The sequence below is a fragment of the Falco naumanni genome, chromosome 3 (genome assembly GCF_017639655.2).
Source record: "Falco naumanni isolate bFalNau1 chromosome 3, bFalNau1.pat, whole genome shotgun sequence".
Taxonomy (NCBI): domain Eukaryota; kingdom Metazoa; phylum Chordata; class Aves; order Falconiformes; family Falconidae; genus Falco; species Falco naumanni.
The window spans coordinates 16,797,600-16,817,346 of record NC_054056.1 but is presented as its reverse complement, the minus strand read 5'-3'; the positions used below and the strand labels follow the sequence as shown (position 1 = coordinate 16,817,346).

The following is a 19,747-nucleotide window of genomic DNA, read 5'->3' as shown; positions in this document are numbered from 1 at the left end:
AACTTTTCTCCTTTTCCACAAAAGACTCACCCAAGCAGGGAGTTGTCTTCAGGCCCATCTTTCTCCTGATGAGATTCATCCATTTGGCCAGTGAAGTATCAGTGGGTATTCAAAAAAAAAAGAAAAATGCTCTGTCAGAAGGGGTTGAATTTGGGTCCTCTTTGGCAAAACACCTACCTACTCTAGGAGTGAAAGACCGATACCTAAGCACTCAGCCCGCACTGATTTCGGTGTAAATGACATACTGAAATAAGTAGAACTGCTGAGGGGAGGAAGCAGGGCATGGGACTCTGCTTGATGAAGCTAGACAGGCACGTCATGTCACACTGCATCCCAAAACAGTTGGATCTCACTACTACCTTATGACCTGGTTCCCTGGAAGTTACAGCCATGTAAACAGGAGTTACTACCAAGCAGGTCCTTCAAAATGCCACCTTATCTAGGTTCTAGTTTGCAGTCTCACCATTTTTTGCTGGCCAGCAGAGGTAGCACACCCTGCACAGTGGATAACCCTGCCTGGGCTCAGGAGAGAGAAAGGTGAATCAGCAGTGGCTGTGCTGAAAGCAGGGGAGATGTTGGGCTCAGCGCACTCATGGATGATATGGCTATTCTATAGTCCAGCATGGCTACGTTTGTTTATCCAGTGTGGAAATTCTTGGCAGAGCTAGGATATTCATGTGCTGAAAATATGTTCCAGCCAGAGAAAATCCTTGATCCTCTGGCTCTCCAGCTACCACCAACCATCCCGGAGAGACCCCGGCAGCATCACTAGGTGACAGTAGCATCCAGTGACAAGAAGAAGATATTTTGAACCCAATCCCAATAAAAAGTAACGAAGATGCAAGAACGAGTAAGACTGGACTGGAAATTGGAAGCCAAGCTTCTTTCAGACCGAGAGGTGAACAAGGATCTGCGCACAAGCTGTGCTGCACGGGCTGTGGTTTTGAATGGGCCATTGCAACCAATGCAGGATCTCGTGATTCTGACCTCAGCTGTACACATATGCTTCAAGCAGAAATCTTGCTCGATTTTCTTAACCATATTTATTACTTCATTCTTATCAGAAAAAGAAACATTTTAAAATACTGTGTGAATGCTACAAATAAAACTCTTACCTGAACCTAAACGATGTGTAGAAAACAGCATTCAGGTAAGTATCAGTTCGAAGAGCCATCATCTTCCTTTGAAATGGCAGACACGCTGCAGTTCTTGATGGTGAATAGTCCCTTTTCTATAGCTTTTCTTCCTTGTGCAAATCAAAAAGAAATATTAATCCTGGAAGTTTTCGTAAACCAAAAATCATTTCCCAAATACTCAAATTGCTGTCTTCTACCCTCCAGGAAGAACAACCCAAAAACCTCCAGGCTGAAACAAATCTATTCATTTTGATGATTTCAAAATACTTATTTGGATTGTGAACACCTTAGGAATTTTTTCCCCCACCCTACATATGTAGCACTGAAAAGGAAGCATTGCCACAAACCAAACCAACCAAGCACTGAATTTCAGACAGAAGTTCTTAGTTACCTGTAGCTTAATCACCCAGGTAGCATCCATGGTGCAACTGCAAAGTCACCTGAACGAGCTTTGTGTGGCCCTATGTTCTGTACCAAGTTTTCCTTTATGCAGCTTGCACTGGCCACATGTCAATCAAGAGAACAGGCAACTGATTATACTGGAAAAAAAAATAATTCAACAATATTAGAAGAAAAAAAAGAAAACTAACAAAGATATGCCTACAAGCACCATAAATTATGAGCCACCTTTCTGATGCTTTTAAGAACTGAACAGCTCTGCCAGGTTGGGCTGAAACTAGGCAGTAAGTTGAAAAGTTATTTGGAAAAAGTTGTGTAACCACACAGTTGCTTAACTTCCCATTCCTTGGGAAAGAAGGCAAAAAAAAAAAAAAAAATTAAGGACAGGAAGTCCCATGAAAATATTGGTTTACCTTCTTCAGTTTTAGAACACAAGTAATTTTCGGGGAACATGAGCAGACATGGTAGCAGAACAAAACACTGCCTGCTCATATCCTTAGTTGCCTTCTGTTTGAGCAAGACCTCTAGCAGGGGAAAAGCCGTTTCTATACCTCTGGCATTTCTCTTACCCTGTTACTCTTTTGCAGCTAAAAAATGAAGAAATCCCCAGAGCTCATGGGGCCCCCACATACCTGTGATCACTGTTCACGTGTGTGGGTGAACGGCTGTAGGAAAGGGTATCGCCTTGCTCTCCTGACCACTGCCCTGCATTCCCTAAAACTGTGTGGGAAGGTCTTTATCTGATTATGAACAGCAAGCCACTTCTAAATAACAAATATTATTTTAAACAAAGCTTAAAACTTTGTTTTAAGAGCATGACATTTCTTAAACATTTACAACCAGAGAAAATCCAGAACAAGTGTAGATCCCGAAGAATTTTTTCTATTAAACTCTCGGAGAAGGTGCATGAAAACAAGGACAGAAACATAACTCCTTTCCTCTGCTAGGTGCCTTTTCCCTGCCCTAAAATTTTGCCACCTTACCTTTTCATTTTAAAAGTAAAAATTTAGGAATACTGCTCCAGATTAGAAGCACAACATGCTAAATGGTATCAGGGAAATAATAGACGTTGCTCAGAGAAAAGCTGCTAAATTTGGTTCTGACTTCAGAGCTCGGTCCCTGGAGGGTGGCAGGGCTCACTGGAGGGTGGCAGGACCCACGGTGAGCCAAGGTTCTCCCCTGAAGGCCAGGTTCAACCCTCACTAGCCAGTCACTCTCCCTTTCGGGTGCAGGGAAGGGAGCCTCGGGCACAGCTCAGCCACCTCAGCTTTTTAAAACACGTTGTGTTAGTAGCCTCCTAAAACTTACCCCTCACCGGTACGCAGCTCAAGAACTTTTTTTACAATGAGGTTCCCCAGTTCATAGAACCCACAGACAAGTTTAAGATATGTGCTGGACAACTCCTAATAAAACAAGGACTAAGTGTTACCAACTGTCCCACAAAAAATGGCATTTTTTTCCATAAATGTGAAATATACCTTTTAAGTTTCAAGTACACATCATGTAAGACTTACTATGTCCTCAGTCAAGCCGTAATTTGATGTTGTAATTTCGGAACCTGCATAGATGCCTTTTTGTTAGGACAGTCAAGGAATCTTTTCTTTGTTTTTTAGATATCACCATGTATCGTTTAACTACTACTACATTTAACTACTCAGGGCAATAACATTAATGAAGCGTTGTATTTCTAAATGTGTTTGATCACTCAGCCTCTAGAAACCTTGGGATATTTTTTAGGGATGTTTTATTTTCTCTTTTGAAATAAGACTCATGCAAAAAATGAAATTGTTACAGACTTCGAATGGGATGTAAATGATCTGCGGGAGAAGCCTTTTTTAACCTACAGTCCATATACAGAGATCAAACCGAAATTCAAATCAGACCTTGAAAAACGCCATAAAGTCTGGGATTTGAGCTGAAAATTCAGCCATGACCCGATTCAAATACTGCAGTAATTGCACACTGATTAAATAAATCTGTTGTCCTTTCTGAATGGAAACTTAAATCCAGTGTTTACTTACAAGCTCACTGTTCTTGGCCCATAGCTTTCATTTCCTTTCATGCAAAGAACAGCTTTTTTACAGAAATTCTCCAGGGCTTAAATGATTCACAGTTTGGGTTTTTCCCTCTGAATTGGAGCTTTAAGAAGTCAGGAAATTGGTGGCTTTTCCCATCAACAAGCAGCCGTCAAGTCAGGTGGTTAGGTAAGCAGGAGGTGGAACTGGTCTTGAAGGTTGGCACATAGAAACCCAAAAGGCTGCTGTGCAAATTTCCAGTGAATAACACGGCTCCGTTCATCGTGTTTCAGTATTAACTGGCAGTGGCGGCGGCCATTCGACACCCACAGCCCAGAAAGTCTTCTACACCTCACCAAGATCTGCTGCATGTTGCCAGAGGCACAGACTTCCACTAGACGCTCAAACCTTTCATTCCCCAAATAGTAAGCTCTGCTGAATTTTTTTTTTCCCAAAATGTTGCTGCTTCTCTGTCAGGAATGGAAAAAACGGTCAGTCCCAGCATCCAGCTGCGTTGGGAGCGGGTGGGTGAGCAGCTGGTTTAGCCAGTAGCCAGGAATCGTTTTGCCCCTTGCTTAGAAACGGAAAAAAGCGCGAGTGCACCAACCTAAAATTTGGTGACAGAAGAATTTGGTTGGGGGTGTGTTGCTGAAATAGCCAGAGTCCCATAAGAGAGGGGGAGTGAACTGGGAAAGGAAAACAAAGTGCACTCCAGGACACTGGGCTAGGATGACTTAAAGAATAAAACCTTACGTTTCCAGTTGGCTTAATTACATCACATAGGCACTTTGTTCAATTTTCAAGTTTATTTTAAAAGGTCACAATCAGAAATCTTGTTGAATACATTAAAAAAAATCAAGAAGGGTCAATACAGAGCCCAGAATAAACAGGACCAACATAGAAGGAGCAGTAAGAAGTGGCTTTATTAGCCAGCATTTAGACTTATGACTATATTAAACCCTACAGAGAAACTGCTTACAAGGCAGAGGCAGTCTTAGACTTTTTAAAAGTTTTCACATTTAATCCAATCCAATGCTTTTATCTTTCTTTGGCTGAATCTCCAGTTCATCTCAATTAAGAATTTGCACATTTCCCAAAGCAATGGAGGAAAACACTCTCTTTTAAAGTGAATTTCACACAGCGATATCTGTGGGGAAAATTATCAGTAACGCAAGAATTAACAGTAAGAGGATCAAAGAAGGCAAAAATACATTGGAAGTACTAATTATGTCTCACATCTTTTTAGGGTTGAGAAGTATCACTGCTCCCCTTCTGCATGAAGGGAAAGCTAAAGAAAAGGGCTATCAGTTGCAGTAAACACAGCAACAGAGAAGGTAGAAGATTAAAAGTAGCACTATGGAGGAATACACTACAGTGAACAAGGATAACCCTTTGCATTTCATTTCCCCTTACAATTATTTCACGCAGTTACAAGATTCTATAATGTGCACGCGCGCGCACACACACACACAAAGAAAGGCAGAAGAGACAGGATAACTCCTCTTGACATAATCACTGAAGAAATGTTCAGCAAGAAAACCATGTCCATGAATCATAACATTAATCCTTCAGCTCTGTTCAAGCTTGCCAAGACCTCCTCCCGAGAAGGCTTCAAGAAACACCAACTGGAAAGAGCTTAGAGAGAGAGAAAGAGGTCTAGAAACCACAACCTGTGAAGCTGGGTAAGAGCCTAGAGAGACCAAGGAGATATGATAGCTTATGAATGCTTTAAAAGATGCTGAAAAATCCAAGTTTTTTTCTCATAATCATAATGGATAATATAAATGTTAACTAACAAAATCTCTCTCCTTCTCTGACCTGAAGTCAGTCACTGGACTGGATTGCCCAGAGAGGTCATGAAGCCACCTCCGGGCCAGCTGAGCAGGCAGATCGTTGTCCAGTCTCGCCAAGCCCTGGCGCACAGAGGCTATGTGAGTAGCTTACCCAGGCAATAACCTGTTCCACGGCCCAGGGTTCTCCGTTCACATATCTGTGGAGGCAATAACTTCTGCTCCACAGCTACTGTAATTTCACAGAGCCCTACTGAAAACAGCATGTCATTCAGACTTGGAATAATCAATCCCCTTTGAGTATTTAGTAAGGTGATTAACAGAAGAAATGTCATTATTCTGTTAGGGTTTAATTTGGAAGTCCTGTACTGTTTACATTATCTGTAAGAAATCATGAGGAAGTTGCTGTACTGTGAGATATTTATAACCTTTCATGTGAAGACTGAGTCAAAACTCATTTTTGCCTGGAGCTGATTCAGTCATAAAAGAGCCTACTCCAAGCAGCCTTCATCAGAAGGCATCCAGAGCCTTGAATCTATTATTGCAGTCACATAACACAAAAATAATTACATTAAAAAGACATTCAGGTTTTAACTAGTTGAAGCCACAAGCTAGGTTCATGTTTGAAATCACTGTCAATTCACAGCAAGCAACCAGCTCCAGCTAAACCCCTGTCCCTTTAAACTCAGTCAAAACAATTAATTCTAGCCATGTTAGAGCTCTATGAAACTGGAGGAGCACTAATCTAACATTTTAAAAAAATCCTCCATGGTACAATTTCCAGTAAAGGCAACATCTTTTAGCTGATGATCAAGTCACTGGAGCTATGCTGGTATATACCAGCAGATGCTCTCCTTCTTCCGAGGTGGAGAAAAAAGCATCAAGAACAAATGCAGGGCTTTTCTCTGCTTTCTACTATCTTTTTCTGCCATATAAACCAGGTGAGAAGAAAGCACAAAACCCAAGGATTTTCTCTTGGCAGCATGATCCACATCTGAGCCTTTCAGAAGTCTCCCTTTTGTATTCTAGTACTCCAGGTACCAAGGATTGCTGAGTTACAGAAGAGAAGGAGAGAGATGTTACTCCCTTCTTCCCCTGGTTTCCCTGGAGGGGATGAGAGGGTCACAGAACGTGCACAGAAACATGTCTGCAAGCACAAATGATGGGCCGGTGGCACCCACACCGGCACCTCTGTGCGCTGAGACCAGCCTAACCAACACCTTCTGTTGGGACTGGAGAGGAGGGTATGAATGATGGAGAGCCCTGGCCCTTTGCTGTGCAACAAAGAGGGCAATTTGGCAGGACTGAGAAGTCCTGTCTGCTCAGCAGCAGGTAGGGTGGCTAGGCACAATGCCTCATCCCCTTAATGAGCATGAGGACACATCCTGGGAACACGATAGCTTGTGGAAGCTGTGAGAGCCCTACCGGTACCTCTGCCTTTCCCATGCACCAAAAGGATGACAGTGGGATGCCATCCTTCACCACAGAGACGTGCAGCAGATGCAGAGGGGAATAATGACAGGAAGGGTCCCTGGTCCCAAACACAGTTGAAAAGAGCATCAATGAGGAAAAAAAAAAAAAAAAGAGAGAGAGGAAAAAAAGGTCAGGAAACTTGCAATAGTGCCAGACAGCTGAACCAAATGTCAGCCGGACTTGGTACGTTTTCTTTTTCTAAATGTTAAGTTTGTTGAGAAGAAACAAAGCGAAACTCCCCCCAAACCCATCCCTTGTTGCTACGTCTATAACGATGCTTTATGCATCCAGCCCCTCCCTTCTGGTTTTTTTTGAAAAGCTGAGCTCAGCTCCCCAGCTCTGACGGCACATTGCAGTTTATCTGTTTTCATTGTTGGCTCTGAGGGTGGGAGTAGCAAGGCTTTTCTTCTAGTGTTTTGTCTCCGTGTTCTTCTTCTGGAAACTGGCAGCTGTAAGTCTCTTCTCCAAGGTGTGACAGTTCTGGAGCCCCCGACAGCCTAGGGAAGTTATGTTCCAGATCTGCAGTGAGAATAAGCAAAAGCACTGCACATACAAAAGGTCTTCACACATGTCAGCTGCCCGTTACCTTTACCAACACAGCCTCTCTCTGAAGAAAGGACAAAGAAACTAACTCACATGCTCAAAATCACAGAGTAAATCCATACTGACTCAATTTATTCAACTTAATTTATTCCATTCTGACTCTGAATCAATGGACACACTGCTCACCACTGAAAAGCTGCACAGAAGTCCACAAAGGTGCACTTACCGTCAGCCATGTGGTATTTTTCTTTCTTCAGTGACCATATGCAGAAATGCAAGAAGAAGGTCAGCAAGATGAGAACAAATACAGCCACTGCGGTAAGGATAGCCAGGATGGTGGTATAGAGAGAGTCAGTTGTAACAGGAGCTGCAATTAAATATATTTAATAAAGATTAAGAAATCATGTGCCTAGCCTATTGTTAAAGGGAAGGCAGTTCTTCCAAGGAAATTTAGAAATTCATTTCCTCTTTCTGTGGAAAACAATTTTACAAGGAAAAAAACAAACACTGCAGGTATTAACAATAAAACGGAGAAGCTCCAAGTCAAGGGTGCAGTAGGTCACTGTCTGCGGTAAGAAACATTCATGCTAAAAACCCACATGCCTGATCCCTTCGTTGTTCAGCGCCTGTCTCTCTTGCAGCTGTCACTTGTTCTATCTGCTCTGTTTTGGCTTTTGCTTTTTTTCGGGGCATTTGGCTTCGATGTTTCCCTGATTAGCACTACAGCATGACAAGTTTTCACACTTGTGTCTGCCTCATGAAAGTTGAAAGTAGCACCTTTCAGCAATTTGTCTCAGCAGAACTAGTAATTTCTCTGAATGAAGGGCCCAGACCTGAAAGGTACCAACTCATCACAGGGACAAGGGTGGGGGGGAAAGCAGGAGCAGTGCAGCTTGCTGTTTTCAAGCTACTTAGTACCTGCAAAGCCTGTACCCATTTATTCCTATATAATTTGATCTAGGATAGGATGTGAGATTTCAGTTATGGGTGTTGACTCAACCAATACTTGCAAGGGAACTGGGTGACTAACTAAGTTATTGCCTTCCTAAGAAAATCTAGCAAAACTGCAAGAGCAGTTCAATGGAAAACTCGTAATTTGCCAAATAAGCATGCTCTATTCATTTTCTTCATTACTGACAGTGCTTTAATGGTGGAATCTTTGCCCCAGTCAACAATTCTACATATATTAATATTGCAAGAAACACAACAGTAATTTTCAAAGCAAATTTTCATGATAGCAAGCTCTGGGTGATAACTATGCAGCAAGTCACCAAGTGAAGAAGCGTAGAGAAAAGAAACAAATCATTGTGAGAAGGTACCTTGCTCCAGATCTTTAGCAGGGAAACCACATATTGCATTATGTGTACTGTTGCCTTGCTTGATTGTTAGAAATCCAGAACTTTCACAACTAAAAGAAGAATAAGAGTCACATTTAGAATGTCCCTGCCTTTCCCCTCATTCGTCTCCAGCCTCTCTTGGCTCCCTTTCTTCCTTTCCTCCACTCCTCCCACAACTTGATTCCTTTTCTTTCCCTTTTTATAGCAGTGCAGGTAAAGTTATGGCTGTTCCCGAACAAGATAACACACATCACAATTGTTTATGTGCACAATTTTTTTAGTTTGTTTCAAGTGATGTTCATATTTGGAATTATTTTGCATCAGTTTGAGCTGAACTTGGAAGGAAGTTGAACACACAGCAGTTCGTCTTAAGTGCCGCTTTTACTATTTATAAAGCCAGAGGAGGAAGAAATATCATCTAGTGCTGAATTTAAAAAACCTCATCATTTAATCTCATTGGTGATCTTGTCTTTGAATCAATTTTATTTTCTAATTTAAGTACTAATCATTTGAGAATTTTATCACACATATTTCCAAAGAAGAAAAGTACCAATAAATACATACTCAGTCCAGTTACGGCACCAGCCATTCTTAACATTGGAATAGGTTCCTATCTCACATGGTTTACATTTGAATGTGAAGTCTAAAATGCCTACAAGAAAAGAGAACATGATATTATCAGTCAGTGCCTTTACCGAAAGACGTGGATACAACAGATTAGAGCACGATGCATTCCCTCTACACTCTTTCTGCATTATGAATCACCCCCCTGGAGAAATACATGAGCAGTTCTTGCCACCTTCGCGTTTTGGGAAATGTATGGGGAAAACCCCTTACAGAAGAGGTACAGAACAGTCTGATCTGACAGCAGAGGGTTTGAAGTTAAGAGGCAACACAGAATAAAAGTCTTCCACTGACAGTTCTAGCAGCTTGGAAGGAAAGTAATACCGAAAGTCTAAGCATAAAAGTGAAAGTCTCAGAATTTAGGAAGGGAAGAGTTTTAGTCACAGAGGTGACAGTATAAAAGCCATTTCTCTCTGCATCATGAGCCTTCCCAAAAGTAGGTTGTAGCAAGTGATGGAAATTGCTGCTCAGCCAGCCACTTATACTGAGCCCTGTTTAGCGCCACTGGCATTTCTTTAGTTACCGAGCTTAACCAGCTCCTCGCCCTCTGCGCATTCAGGAAGTTTTTTGCAGTAGAGACATGTGTTATCGATACAGCTGTATCCCTGACGACATCTGCAGTCATGGTCCTCAATATTTTGGCATATGCTGTTGTCTCCTGCCAAAAAGGAAGAAGTTAGACTTGCCTTTGTCATGGAGGACAGAAAACAACTTAACCATTAGTCTTACTGGCTGATACAGGTGACATTACAGGTTCCTTACTGTACTGTGGTGGAAAAAATGGACACCAGGAAGATATCACTCCCATGGATACTGGATAAAGTTTAGAGTACTCAAATTCAGCACCACTCAGATTTTTACACCATGGTTATCTGAGCACTGCATGACTTACCACTGTAACCCCTCTCTCTTATCTGGAATACCAGCGCAGGTCGTGGCAGACAGAAGCAAGGCGGCAGGTTTGCTTGACTACATTGTGCAGATGTAGACACTGTGGGGTGAGGAGGGCACTGCCAGTGTCCCAGGGAACCACTACACATTAACAGGCCGCCCAGTCAGCCCTCAAGACACTGCCAGCACCCTTCTCAGTTAGGCTCAGCCAAGTTAGATGAGGGATGCCCAAAAGACCCTTGGCCAGTGAAGCCAGAGCTCCTTTTCCATGCCTTTCCTAACAACAGCAGCTGCTTCCTACACTGCTGGCAGAAGTGGGTCTAAATCCAAGCCATAAAACCAGCAACCCTTCCTGCCCTCTGTCCTTCTATTTCTAGAGGAAATCTGCTGTGAACTTTGCTTGCACTCAAAAAATATCACCTCTAATTCTGACAGGCTCCTGGGTTCATGAAAGCAAAGGATTGATCATATATACTGATCCCATCAGTAAACAGTATCAAGCAGTCCTTCGGGCAGTTGGAGACCAGTTAGAGGAAAAGTGCTGTTCAACCAGGAAGCCATATAACCTTAAAGGAAAAAAAAATACAGAGGGAAATGCTGGCTAGTTTGATAGCATGCTTAAAAACCCACAGTGAGCAGCAAAGATCAAGCAAAGATTATCTCCTGAGGTTGGTGATGGAACGTACAGGGCCACCAGGGCACTGCCCACATCTTCCTCTGCCCACTGGCCTCCTCTTACTGGCCTTCAAAGCTTAATGAAGACTGGCAGCCTGGGGATGCTTCCTTTGGTGTATGACCAGCGGGTGATTCTGGAGTTGATCCCACTAAGCAATGACTCTCCTACCTCACGCGGAATGACTTTATCTCAGTGGGAAGGGAAATACCTTGGGATCTCCACACTACTGAAGACTCTACAGCTCTTCACCTATTGCTCATTCCCACAAATCCCGTGTGCCTGCTCACTCCTTCCACAGGAAGCTCAGTGTCCTTGCTGTCAGTTGAGGCAGATATATTCAAGCTACGATTAGATGGGAGGCTGACTCCGATCTAGGCACCCATGAAAGATGTAACTTCCCAGCTAAAGCTGTTGCTAGCCTGTGGGACACCACCACAACCACACCAGCCAGACAAGTCTTCCAGCAACTCTGTTTTGGGACAAGCACGGAAGGAAGGTGCGTTCCTTGCTGTAGGTCACACAAACAGTTGCATATTCCTTGCTGTTCAGCTCTGGCTACTGTCACAGACAATACTAAATTAGGGAGAATAGTATGATTGCTCCTGGGACCATGGAAGAGGCCCTCAGAATCACCTGTTCTGTCCTTCAGCCCAAGAAGCACAGAAATGTTACCCAGTAAGTCCTGCGGCTAGCCTGTTCTACCTCTCGTGCCTTAATTTGACTTAAAATTACAGGCAAGTGAGAATCCATTACCATCTCCCCACCATCCCAAGACCAGGCAAGGGCACAGGTTAGACCAGGCTGTTGAAACTAATGATCACCTGAGACCTTGCCTGTGCATCTACTTGTGGGCCAAGCACAGGTCAGCAGAATGGAGGGATTGAAGTGGGATTGCTTCCCACGCTTCAGGACCGCAAATTGTGGAGGACAGCCTTACAGAGAGCATCAAGCCCCATATTTCCTCTGAGGCCTGAATGGCACAGACCAAGTTTGAAACCATGTTTGAATGGAGCAAGGGCTCAGAATCAGTGTTAAGCAAACGCTTTCTTTCCTTGCAAGCAAGACCACAGAAACTTAGCTTTTGCTTTCCCTTTCCCACTACAGGATAACAAGTGTAAGCACATAACAATTCTGAAACATCAGTCTACTCTGAAGTTTATAGCTAAGGCACATCATGAATTTAGGGGGCAGGAAGGAAGCCCTTGCTGCTTTGTTTTGCATATAGAGTTACTCAAGATACATTTACATACACACACACACACACACACTGCCTGTTCCTCATGCTCAGTTACCCTGGTTGACATAGAACAATGTTGACAATCAGAAAGACAACAGGCACATCATTCCCTTACCTTTACTTGAGCTACATTTGGGGCAGCATTTCTTTTCATATTTATTGATTATTCTCAGTTCACCATCCTGGCATGGTGTTGCCAGAGTTTGCTGTGTCCATTGCCATAGGCACACCACCAGCAGCAAGCAAGCTCGGATCTTGATGGGACTGACTTCACTTGTCTGTTCAGTCATGTCTTGAGCTATACAACCCCCAAAGCACACTAGGGGGCTTGTATCAGGACTTCCCTGCAAAAGTACTCTTTCCCCTGATGCTGTGGAAGGCGCTGTGCTTTTTGTGGCTGCACTCTTCCTGTTCCTTTAGGGGGCGGGGAAAAGATTTTATTTTACGTCATTAGTTTCTTAAAAAAGCAGGGCTAAGCAACCGCACAACTGTGACTCCATTAAGAGAGCAGCAGGTTAAAAGCAAGGTGTAGCATCACATAAGTTTATTTTCAAGGGGGTTTGCAAGTTGATATACAATTAAAAATTAATGCAATGCAAATTAGTGTGTGAAATTCAGTGCTCTCAGACTACTTTATTCTGACTTAGATATCCTAACGAATGTAGAAACTTTCAAGGATTTAACTAATTCTGTTAATTGTTTTCAACTTCCTTCACTCTGGATCAGAGGACTCTTGAATTATTTTCCAGAGCCAATGTAACTCCTGGATACCACGAAACCAAGAGAACAAATACTGGCTTCCCCATAGGCTGCAAGATCAGCCCTGGGACCAAAACTGAAAATAGCTGCAATGGGCTCTTCAGAGACACATACAGCTGCTCTGACCACTCCACCCTTGGGATTCAGACAACAAGACAGCTGCTCAGCAAAACTGTACATAGGCACAGACATGTTGCCTGTAATCATCACCTGCTGCTGGGTTTCAATTCCAAAATGTGTTGCCTTATACAAACACGTATGGAAACACCCATCTCCGCTTTATGCGTAGACAGCTTGCTTTCCCCCTCCTCCCCTTCTACTTCCACTATACCCTAGGGTTTACTTCTACCCCTATAGCTTGCGGTTGCTTTTATGTGTGCACAGTGATGACAGTATTTAAAATCTGACCTCATTCCCAACTGAACGGATGAATTCCGATGCAGAAGGAATTTTAAAGGGATTCTTTTCCACGCTGCCTGTGATGACGAACAGGTCAAGGCAAGGGCGAGTCAGACCTGTGAGAAGACCTGTCTCTAGAAAACACCATGCCTACAGCATTTGACACTTGCCCTGTTACTTCCTTAGTTTAATACACAGCCAACGAAGCCTGAATAAACTTCCCAGACATCATCGCTCTTCCTTCAGTGTGTTCTATGCTTTCTTCCTGAAGATAAATCTATGGATCTCAAAGAGTAGGTTAGTCAACACACTCTTCACTTACTCTTTGGTCTGTTCAGGGACCTGCTTGTGTTCCTGTCATGGACTGGAAGCAATCAGACTAGTTTGGTACACAACAGACCCTTCTGGTTTTAAAAATATACTCCACAAAGCTGCTCGTAGTCTTAAATGTGCTAGGTGAACCCATTCTATCAAAAGATGACATCCAAACTAGCTGCAAGTGGGCAAAAGACACCTCTCTGCTGTCAGTTTTTCCCACATAATGAATGCCCCTAGAAGGCCAGCTGTTATGTTTCGGAAAATAAAAGCCTCTTACTTTGTACTTCTGCTGTACAGGAGATCCCCTCCTCTTCCCACACAGCACGGCTCCTCACACTTCTCAGAGCCTGCACCACTCACGCTACAGTGGAAACAGAGACTCATGGCCAGCTCAGCTGCTGCTCAGCTTACCAGGACTTTTTACGAGGATGTGTAGCGATAGAACAAGGGGTAATGGTTTTAAGATGAAATAAAACCGATTTAGATTAGATATTAGGAATAAATTCTTCACTCTGAGGGTGGTGAGGCACTGGCCCAGGCTGCCTAGAGCAGCTGTGGGTGCCCCATCCCTGGCAGTGCCCAAGGTCTGGCTGGACGGGGCCGGGAGACACCAGGGCTGGGGGAAGGTGTCCCTGCCCACAGCAGGGGGTTGGAACTGGATGATCTTTGAGGTCTCTTCCAAACCAAACTATTCTATGATTCTATGATCTGGCCATAGAGAGTCCTGGACACCACGGTTCTTGGGTTCAGTCACCCAAGTCAGGATTCCTTTCACCAGCAATTCCAATCAGCATAACCACGATGCTGTGGGCAGCGCAGGGACGGTTTACAGCTACTGGTCAGGGTGCTGCCCTTGGACAGAAAACACGGTGCACTCAGCAGCATGCAAAACTTTCTCACCCTCTTCAGAACTCTGCAGTCTTACACTGAAAGACAAGTTATTAGGCAAAGCACTTCAATGCTGCAGCAACATGCTCTGCAGACCTTACCTCCTCCATATTCTTCAGAAGTACAGCAGTAGCAATAGACTAGACCATGGCTCTCAGAAAAGACAAGGACAGTGCAAATGTTCCAGATGGAGGAAATGGCCTTTCCCCGTCAAGCTCAAAGACAGGTATTAATAACTAGCACTGCCTAAATACCAAATACAAACATTAATCAGACTTTTGCTCAGCATCATGAACACAGCAATAGAGAAGGGACCTCCAAAGGTCATATTGAGACAACTGGCAGGAGGTACACAAGGGACCACCAAGCCTGGCAAAGGTGGCAGGCAGGCAGGCAGTTAGCATATGTGTTATCTGATACCTGGTGTTTATCAGAACAGGAACTAATAGGTTCTTTCCTTCTATCTTTTTTTGAATGTTGTTTTTTTCTGAATTGGTCTCTACATGTTTTCATTCTTGTTCAAGCATTACAGTCGTGCATAGATACTACCCAGATGATGGAACATTTACAGTCAGATCACAGACAATAGCTGTACATGCCAAGTCTAAAGCTCTAGAGTCAGCAGTGACCTTTCAGAGACAACCTGACTATCTGGCTTTAAAATCTTTGGGGGTTTTCTAAAGCTAAGCTTGCCTGTCTCTGATGTACGGTAGTGACATTTCATCTGTCAATCCCTTCCTCACTCAGTTCTGTATGTGATGTATGTCAGCACTGCTAGGCTTCATGCTGCTGCCTGATCCAGTAGGGTTCCCAGCTCTCTCTGCACCTATTGATAGAACAAATGCCTGTTTCACTCATCTATAAGCAGCAGTTCTCACCTCACCACCGCCTGACTGCGTGGTGGTTTTATTCAGCAGCAGCTACAGGATTAACTAGACAATATTTAATTAAGACATTTCAGAAATCAGGAATCCTTACCGTCTTTTATTTTCACACACAAGCAGAGGTTCCATGGCCTGCAGAGCTCCTTTTGATTCATGTGACCTGTGGTCAAAATGATAAGCCCAAGAGTTAAAAGGCCATTGGAAGCAATGTGGTCTTTGGGGTTGTCTGAGCACACATACCATGAAGTGCCTTCTTTGCATGAAACATGAAGGCAGAGCAGGGTCTTGAACAAGCAAAGAGAAGCAGATGGTGGCCGAGATGTTCAGCAACACCTCAGGGTTCAGAGTTTAGTTGCCACTAAAAAGAAGCATCCAAATGCTGCTGCTACTGTCCCTTTGAAGAGAGACTCTGCAAAGGCTTGTGCCGGTGTTTGAACCAAAGGGGCTCTTGTGTGCCAGGCTCTAGTTCCCATTCTTGAATGAAGAGGTCTTAATGTTTTATGACTGTGTCCAAGAAGCAAACCTCAGTTCAGAGTGCGGGGCCTCAATGTATCAGGAGACCTGAGGAAGACAAGTTTCATCTCCTTCCTTCAGCGAAGGAAGGGAGGCACAAAAACACACGGCAAAAGACCCCAAAGGCAATGGCTGGCTTCCTCCCCTGACCTCCACAGAAGGACTCTCTTCCAGCCATGCCTGCCCACACCCGTACATCTCTCAGGGCAAATTAAGGCTGAGACGTAAGTGCACACTGTGATGGAACAGAAGAAAAGATGTTACAGATCTCCTAATCCTTTCTTCCTCCCCTGTGCTACCATGACCTGGACATATAACATGAGGAGGAGTGCTCAGGGATGAGATCTGAAGGAAGAATCAGTAGATTCGTCCACCCAACTGAAACGCACCAATGTGGCAGCTCTTACCTCTCTCCTCAGGGCACACGTCCTTAAGAGTATTTACAGAACTGGCTGCAAATCCTACTTTTGCCCATCATAAGGATATCCAGCCATGAGCTGAACGTCCCACACATCGCCAGGTGCCTCATTTTAGAGTTTCCTTTTTGCCTGGGGCCACTGGAGCCACCAGTTTTCTGAACTGTCCGAATGACTAACCTTTTGGAAAGAACAAAGAAAAAGAAAACAAAAGATTGCAACCACTTCTCAACCACATAGTTAGTTCTTGCAAGTCCAGTGCCTTTATTGACACTCCTTGGACTTCACGTCATCAAGAGTATCATTACTACAGAGAGTGTCTGGTTTCCTGACATGGAGATTTTTCTGATTACCCATAATGGGTGACCACAGAAGCCGTGAAGTTCTTCTACAAGTGAAGAGGTTCTTCACATGAAATCTACGTAATTTCTGAATGACTAATTCTATTGTTAGACCAATGTATAAATTGCCTTGTAAGCTCCATCTTTTAAGCTGCTTTCATCCCACTGTAGAAAACTCCACTACTAGCTACAGGATTCTCATTCTGTCATATGACAGAACTTGTCTGTGCTCTCGGGAAACAACTATCAGTCGGTCTTTAAGATCCCTTTACTATGCCGTGATAGCTGTAAGAAATGTTACCTGCACAAGGCGAAGTGACTTGCCACACCAGGGAACCCGTGGTAGAACAGCAGTTTTAATGGGCTGCGAAAAGTGCAGAGAAACAGTCGGCGCAGGGGGTCAGGTCAGCACTGCAGCAAGGACGTGGTGGGGCTGGCACCAGAGGGGGCACAGGGACATCGGCTCCCCGGGAGGATACCACACGAGCAGTGACAGCTCACACAGTACTGTCCAAAGACTGGGGTAACCAAAAAGCTTAAGGACAAATAACCTGAAACTGTAAGTCAAAACTGTTGCATTCCTTTTCGTTCTGCTGCCCTCCAGGTCAGCCTGGAGATTTTGCAGTGACTAGGACTGGCTGCCCGAGGGGTTTCCAGATGTTGGGGTATTTGCGCACCTGCCCTCTTTTGGCACACAGGGAGAACCGCTGCCCTGCACACCTGCCCCGGGTGAGGCTGGGGGCACAGGGGGCAACGGGGCAGAAGCACAGGTGATCCACAGAGTGCCACACGTGGGCTCCTGCGGCAAGTTTAATTCTCACCCCGAAACAATTAGGGCTTTGCGGAGACCCCTGGGTCCTTCCTTCCAGCAGTGCCCAGGCCCCTGCGGCACGCACCCGCCAGAGCCACTGCCTCAGCCAACGGAACGAGGCTCCTGGTCACCTCTCGGGGCTGTCCACACAGCCTGGTCGCCAGCAGCAGTGACTCCTTGCACGCTATCCCAGCGGTGCAGAGGCCAGGTAGCAACGTAACTGACATTTATAGAGGGAAACAAAATCAGGCAGAGGCAAAAACCCCCAAGTTCCCAACGCTACCACACTGAGTACTTCCTTTCCAGCTCAGCAGCTGGCACAGCGCGCATCAGCGGATGTGACCTTTCTCAAGTGTCTCATGGCAAACCTGAATCACTTTGATGCACTTCTCAGTCACAGGAGAAGGTGAAGAGAAAATGCAGGAGATAAAGGATCTGGCGTAACCACAGCAGAAGAAACTTGTCATATATTCACAGGGAGGGAAAAAAAAAAAAGAAGGAGGAAGTGAACATAAAAAGCATAAACTTAACGGATCTGTGGTTTTGGTGTTGGGTCTTTTTTAATTGTAACTACTGAAACATGAAATACATGTTAAGTGCCAAACCTGCAGTCTGAAAGGAGCATTCAAGAACTGCAAAACTCTGATCATTTACCCAATTTTTCCCCAACAACTCTCTCAGACACCATCTATTCTTGTCTTAATCCTTCTCCAAAACTGAATGCAGCAAAGCAGTAAGCAAAACAAACTTCCATGTTAAACACACAGACCTGTTAAAACTTCAGGCAGCCCTATGTGATAGATGTTCTCACATGCAAGAGAGAAAAAACTTTAATAGAAAGCCCAAAGACAAGAGGGATTAGTGTTTTGGTTGGTTTTCTTGCTGTTTTTTGTAGACCTAACCTCTGCCTGCAGCTAATTACAACCAGTGCAAGGGGCTGGCTGTGTGGCCTGTAACTCACGGCTGAAGTGAAATTATTCTTGAAAAAATGGCATTATTCTCACCCATAAACACAAACTTATAGGAATTATTAGTCAGTTTTATAGACGGTTCTTAAAACAATCAAGAGGCCAAATTTTAGTGACAACAGTTACACAGAAAGTTTGGTGTCTGCTTAAGTAACTTCCCGAATCAGGGCCCTATGGCAGCCAAGATGCATTTAATTTACAAATCATATAGGTTTAACTAAGTACTCTGCCAATGCAGTTCACACTAAACCCAGTTAGCACTGGTTTGCAAGAAGAATCAACACCTCAGTTTACTGCATTACGCCGGAAAAAGTTTCCAGTACAGCCCTTTATTTATCTTCATTTGCTTAGATGAAGCCGCACAGCGCAGCCTGAGCTTCTCCAGCGCCTGGACGAGGGGAAACCGGAACGGCTGAACAGCAGGGACTTTGCTCTTGACACAGGCCCCTGCCTCTGAGGAGGGAAAGTTTCATTTCTGACACGTAGGAAGACAACCGTGGGCAGAAGGCAGCGCCAATTTGTTAAAGATTCTCTGCCTATTTTTAAACTACTTTCTGCCATTGTAGGGAAGACTGGAACAAAAAAATCTAAGCAAGTTTTTCACAGAAAAGTGACAAGACTGAAGACGGCAATTAAAAATATTTGTTATTTCTCTATTCAGAGTGAAATATCTACATTAGTTTGTTTAAACCGGCAATCTACCAACACCCCAAAAAATACCAGATCATAAATGCCTCCACTCGTATCAAATGTTATTATGATTTAACTCTTCTGATAGCATGGGACGTCTTGGCACAGTGCTTGGACACAGCTCTGCACAGCCCTGCAGCACAGACGGGCTCTTGGGCGGGCGCAAGCACCGAAGCCAGCAGCCACAGCGTCTCCAATTTTCCAAATGCTGACGAGCAACCGCAACTGGCCCTCAGCACCCTCAGCACCCTACCTCTGCCATGCACTTCCCGGGCCAGCACCAGCTCTTTCCTCAGCCAGGGAGAAGCTGCGTCCTCACCTGCAGGAAGCCTGATGGGGGGCTGAAGGAAAGCACTAGAACACGCTGCACCCCGGCACCTTCCTGTGCAGCTGCTCTAGAGGGCGGAAAACAAGTCAGATTCGTGGAAACAGCTGATGAGCCCACACCAGAGGAGCTCTGCTGCCACAGCAGCACTTCTGTCCAGCCAGCAGCTCCTCGGTTCCCGCGGGCTGTGCTCTCACCGTACCGCCCGCAGCCCCGCACAGCTCCCCAGTTATCTGCGCCTTGCTCCGTTACATGGAAACGCGGCACTTGCTGCGCTGCCGCTGGAGCACGGCCTATGAACTCGGTAAGCGTCG

At 44.5% G+C, this 19,747-nt stretch overlaps 1 protein-coding gene across 7 annotated transcripts; it reads right to left on the bottom strand.

Moving 5' to 3' along the window:
• Positions 1-6,194: 6,194 nt before the first annotated feature.
• Positions 6,195-19,696, bottom strand: TNFRSF18 (TNF receptor superfamily member 18). Of its 7 annotated transcripts, none has more exons than XM_040587957.1 (10): positions 19,362-19,696; positions 16,941-17,003; positions 16,290-16,478; positions 15,610-15,930; positions 15,464-15,529; positions 9,841-9,975; positions 9,258-9,345; positions 8,676-8,764; positions 7,583-7,723; positions 6,195-7,332 (listed from the first exon to the last, which is right to left on the bottom strand). In XM_040587957.1, the coding sequence occupies exons 4-10, from the start codon at positions 15,635-15,637 to the stop codon at positions 7,181-7,183; spliced, it is 699 nt and encodes a 232-aa protein (XP_040443891.1). In that variant the 5' UTR covers positions 15,638-15,930; positions 16,290-16,478; positions 16,941-17,003; positions 19,362-19,696; the 3' UTR covers positions 6,195-7,180. The 7 variants fall into 7 exon arrangements, with proteins under 7 accessions (XP_040443891.1, XP_040443893.1, XP_040443892.1 ...); XM_040587959.1 differs by having other exon boundaries at positions 19,428-19,696; XM_040587958.1 differs by lacking the exon at positions 16,290-16,478.
• Positions 19,697-19,747: the final 51 nt, after the last annotated feature.

Coding starts and splice junctions, on each gene's coding strand:
- TNFRSF18 (XM_040587954.1), bottom strand. CDS start 12,411: ATGACTGAACAGACAAGTGAAGTCAGTCCCATCAAGATCCGAGCTTGC. Junction 9,976..12,236: donor CAAATGTAGCTCAAGTAAAG/GTAAGGGAATGA, acceptor CCTTTTTGGCAG/GAGACAACAGCATATGCCAA. Junction 7,333..7,582: donor AAAATACCACATGGCTGACG/GTAAGTGCACCT, acceptor TTCTCACTGCAG/ATCTGGAACATAACTTCCCT.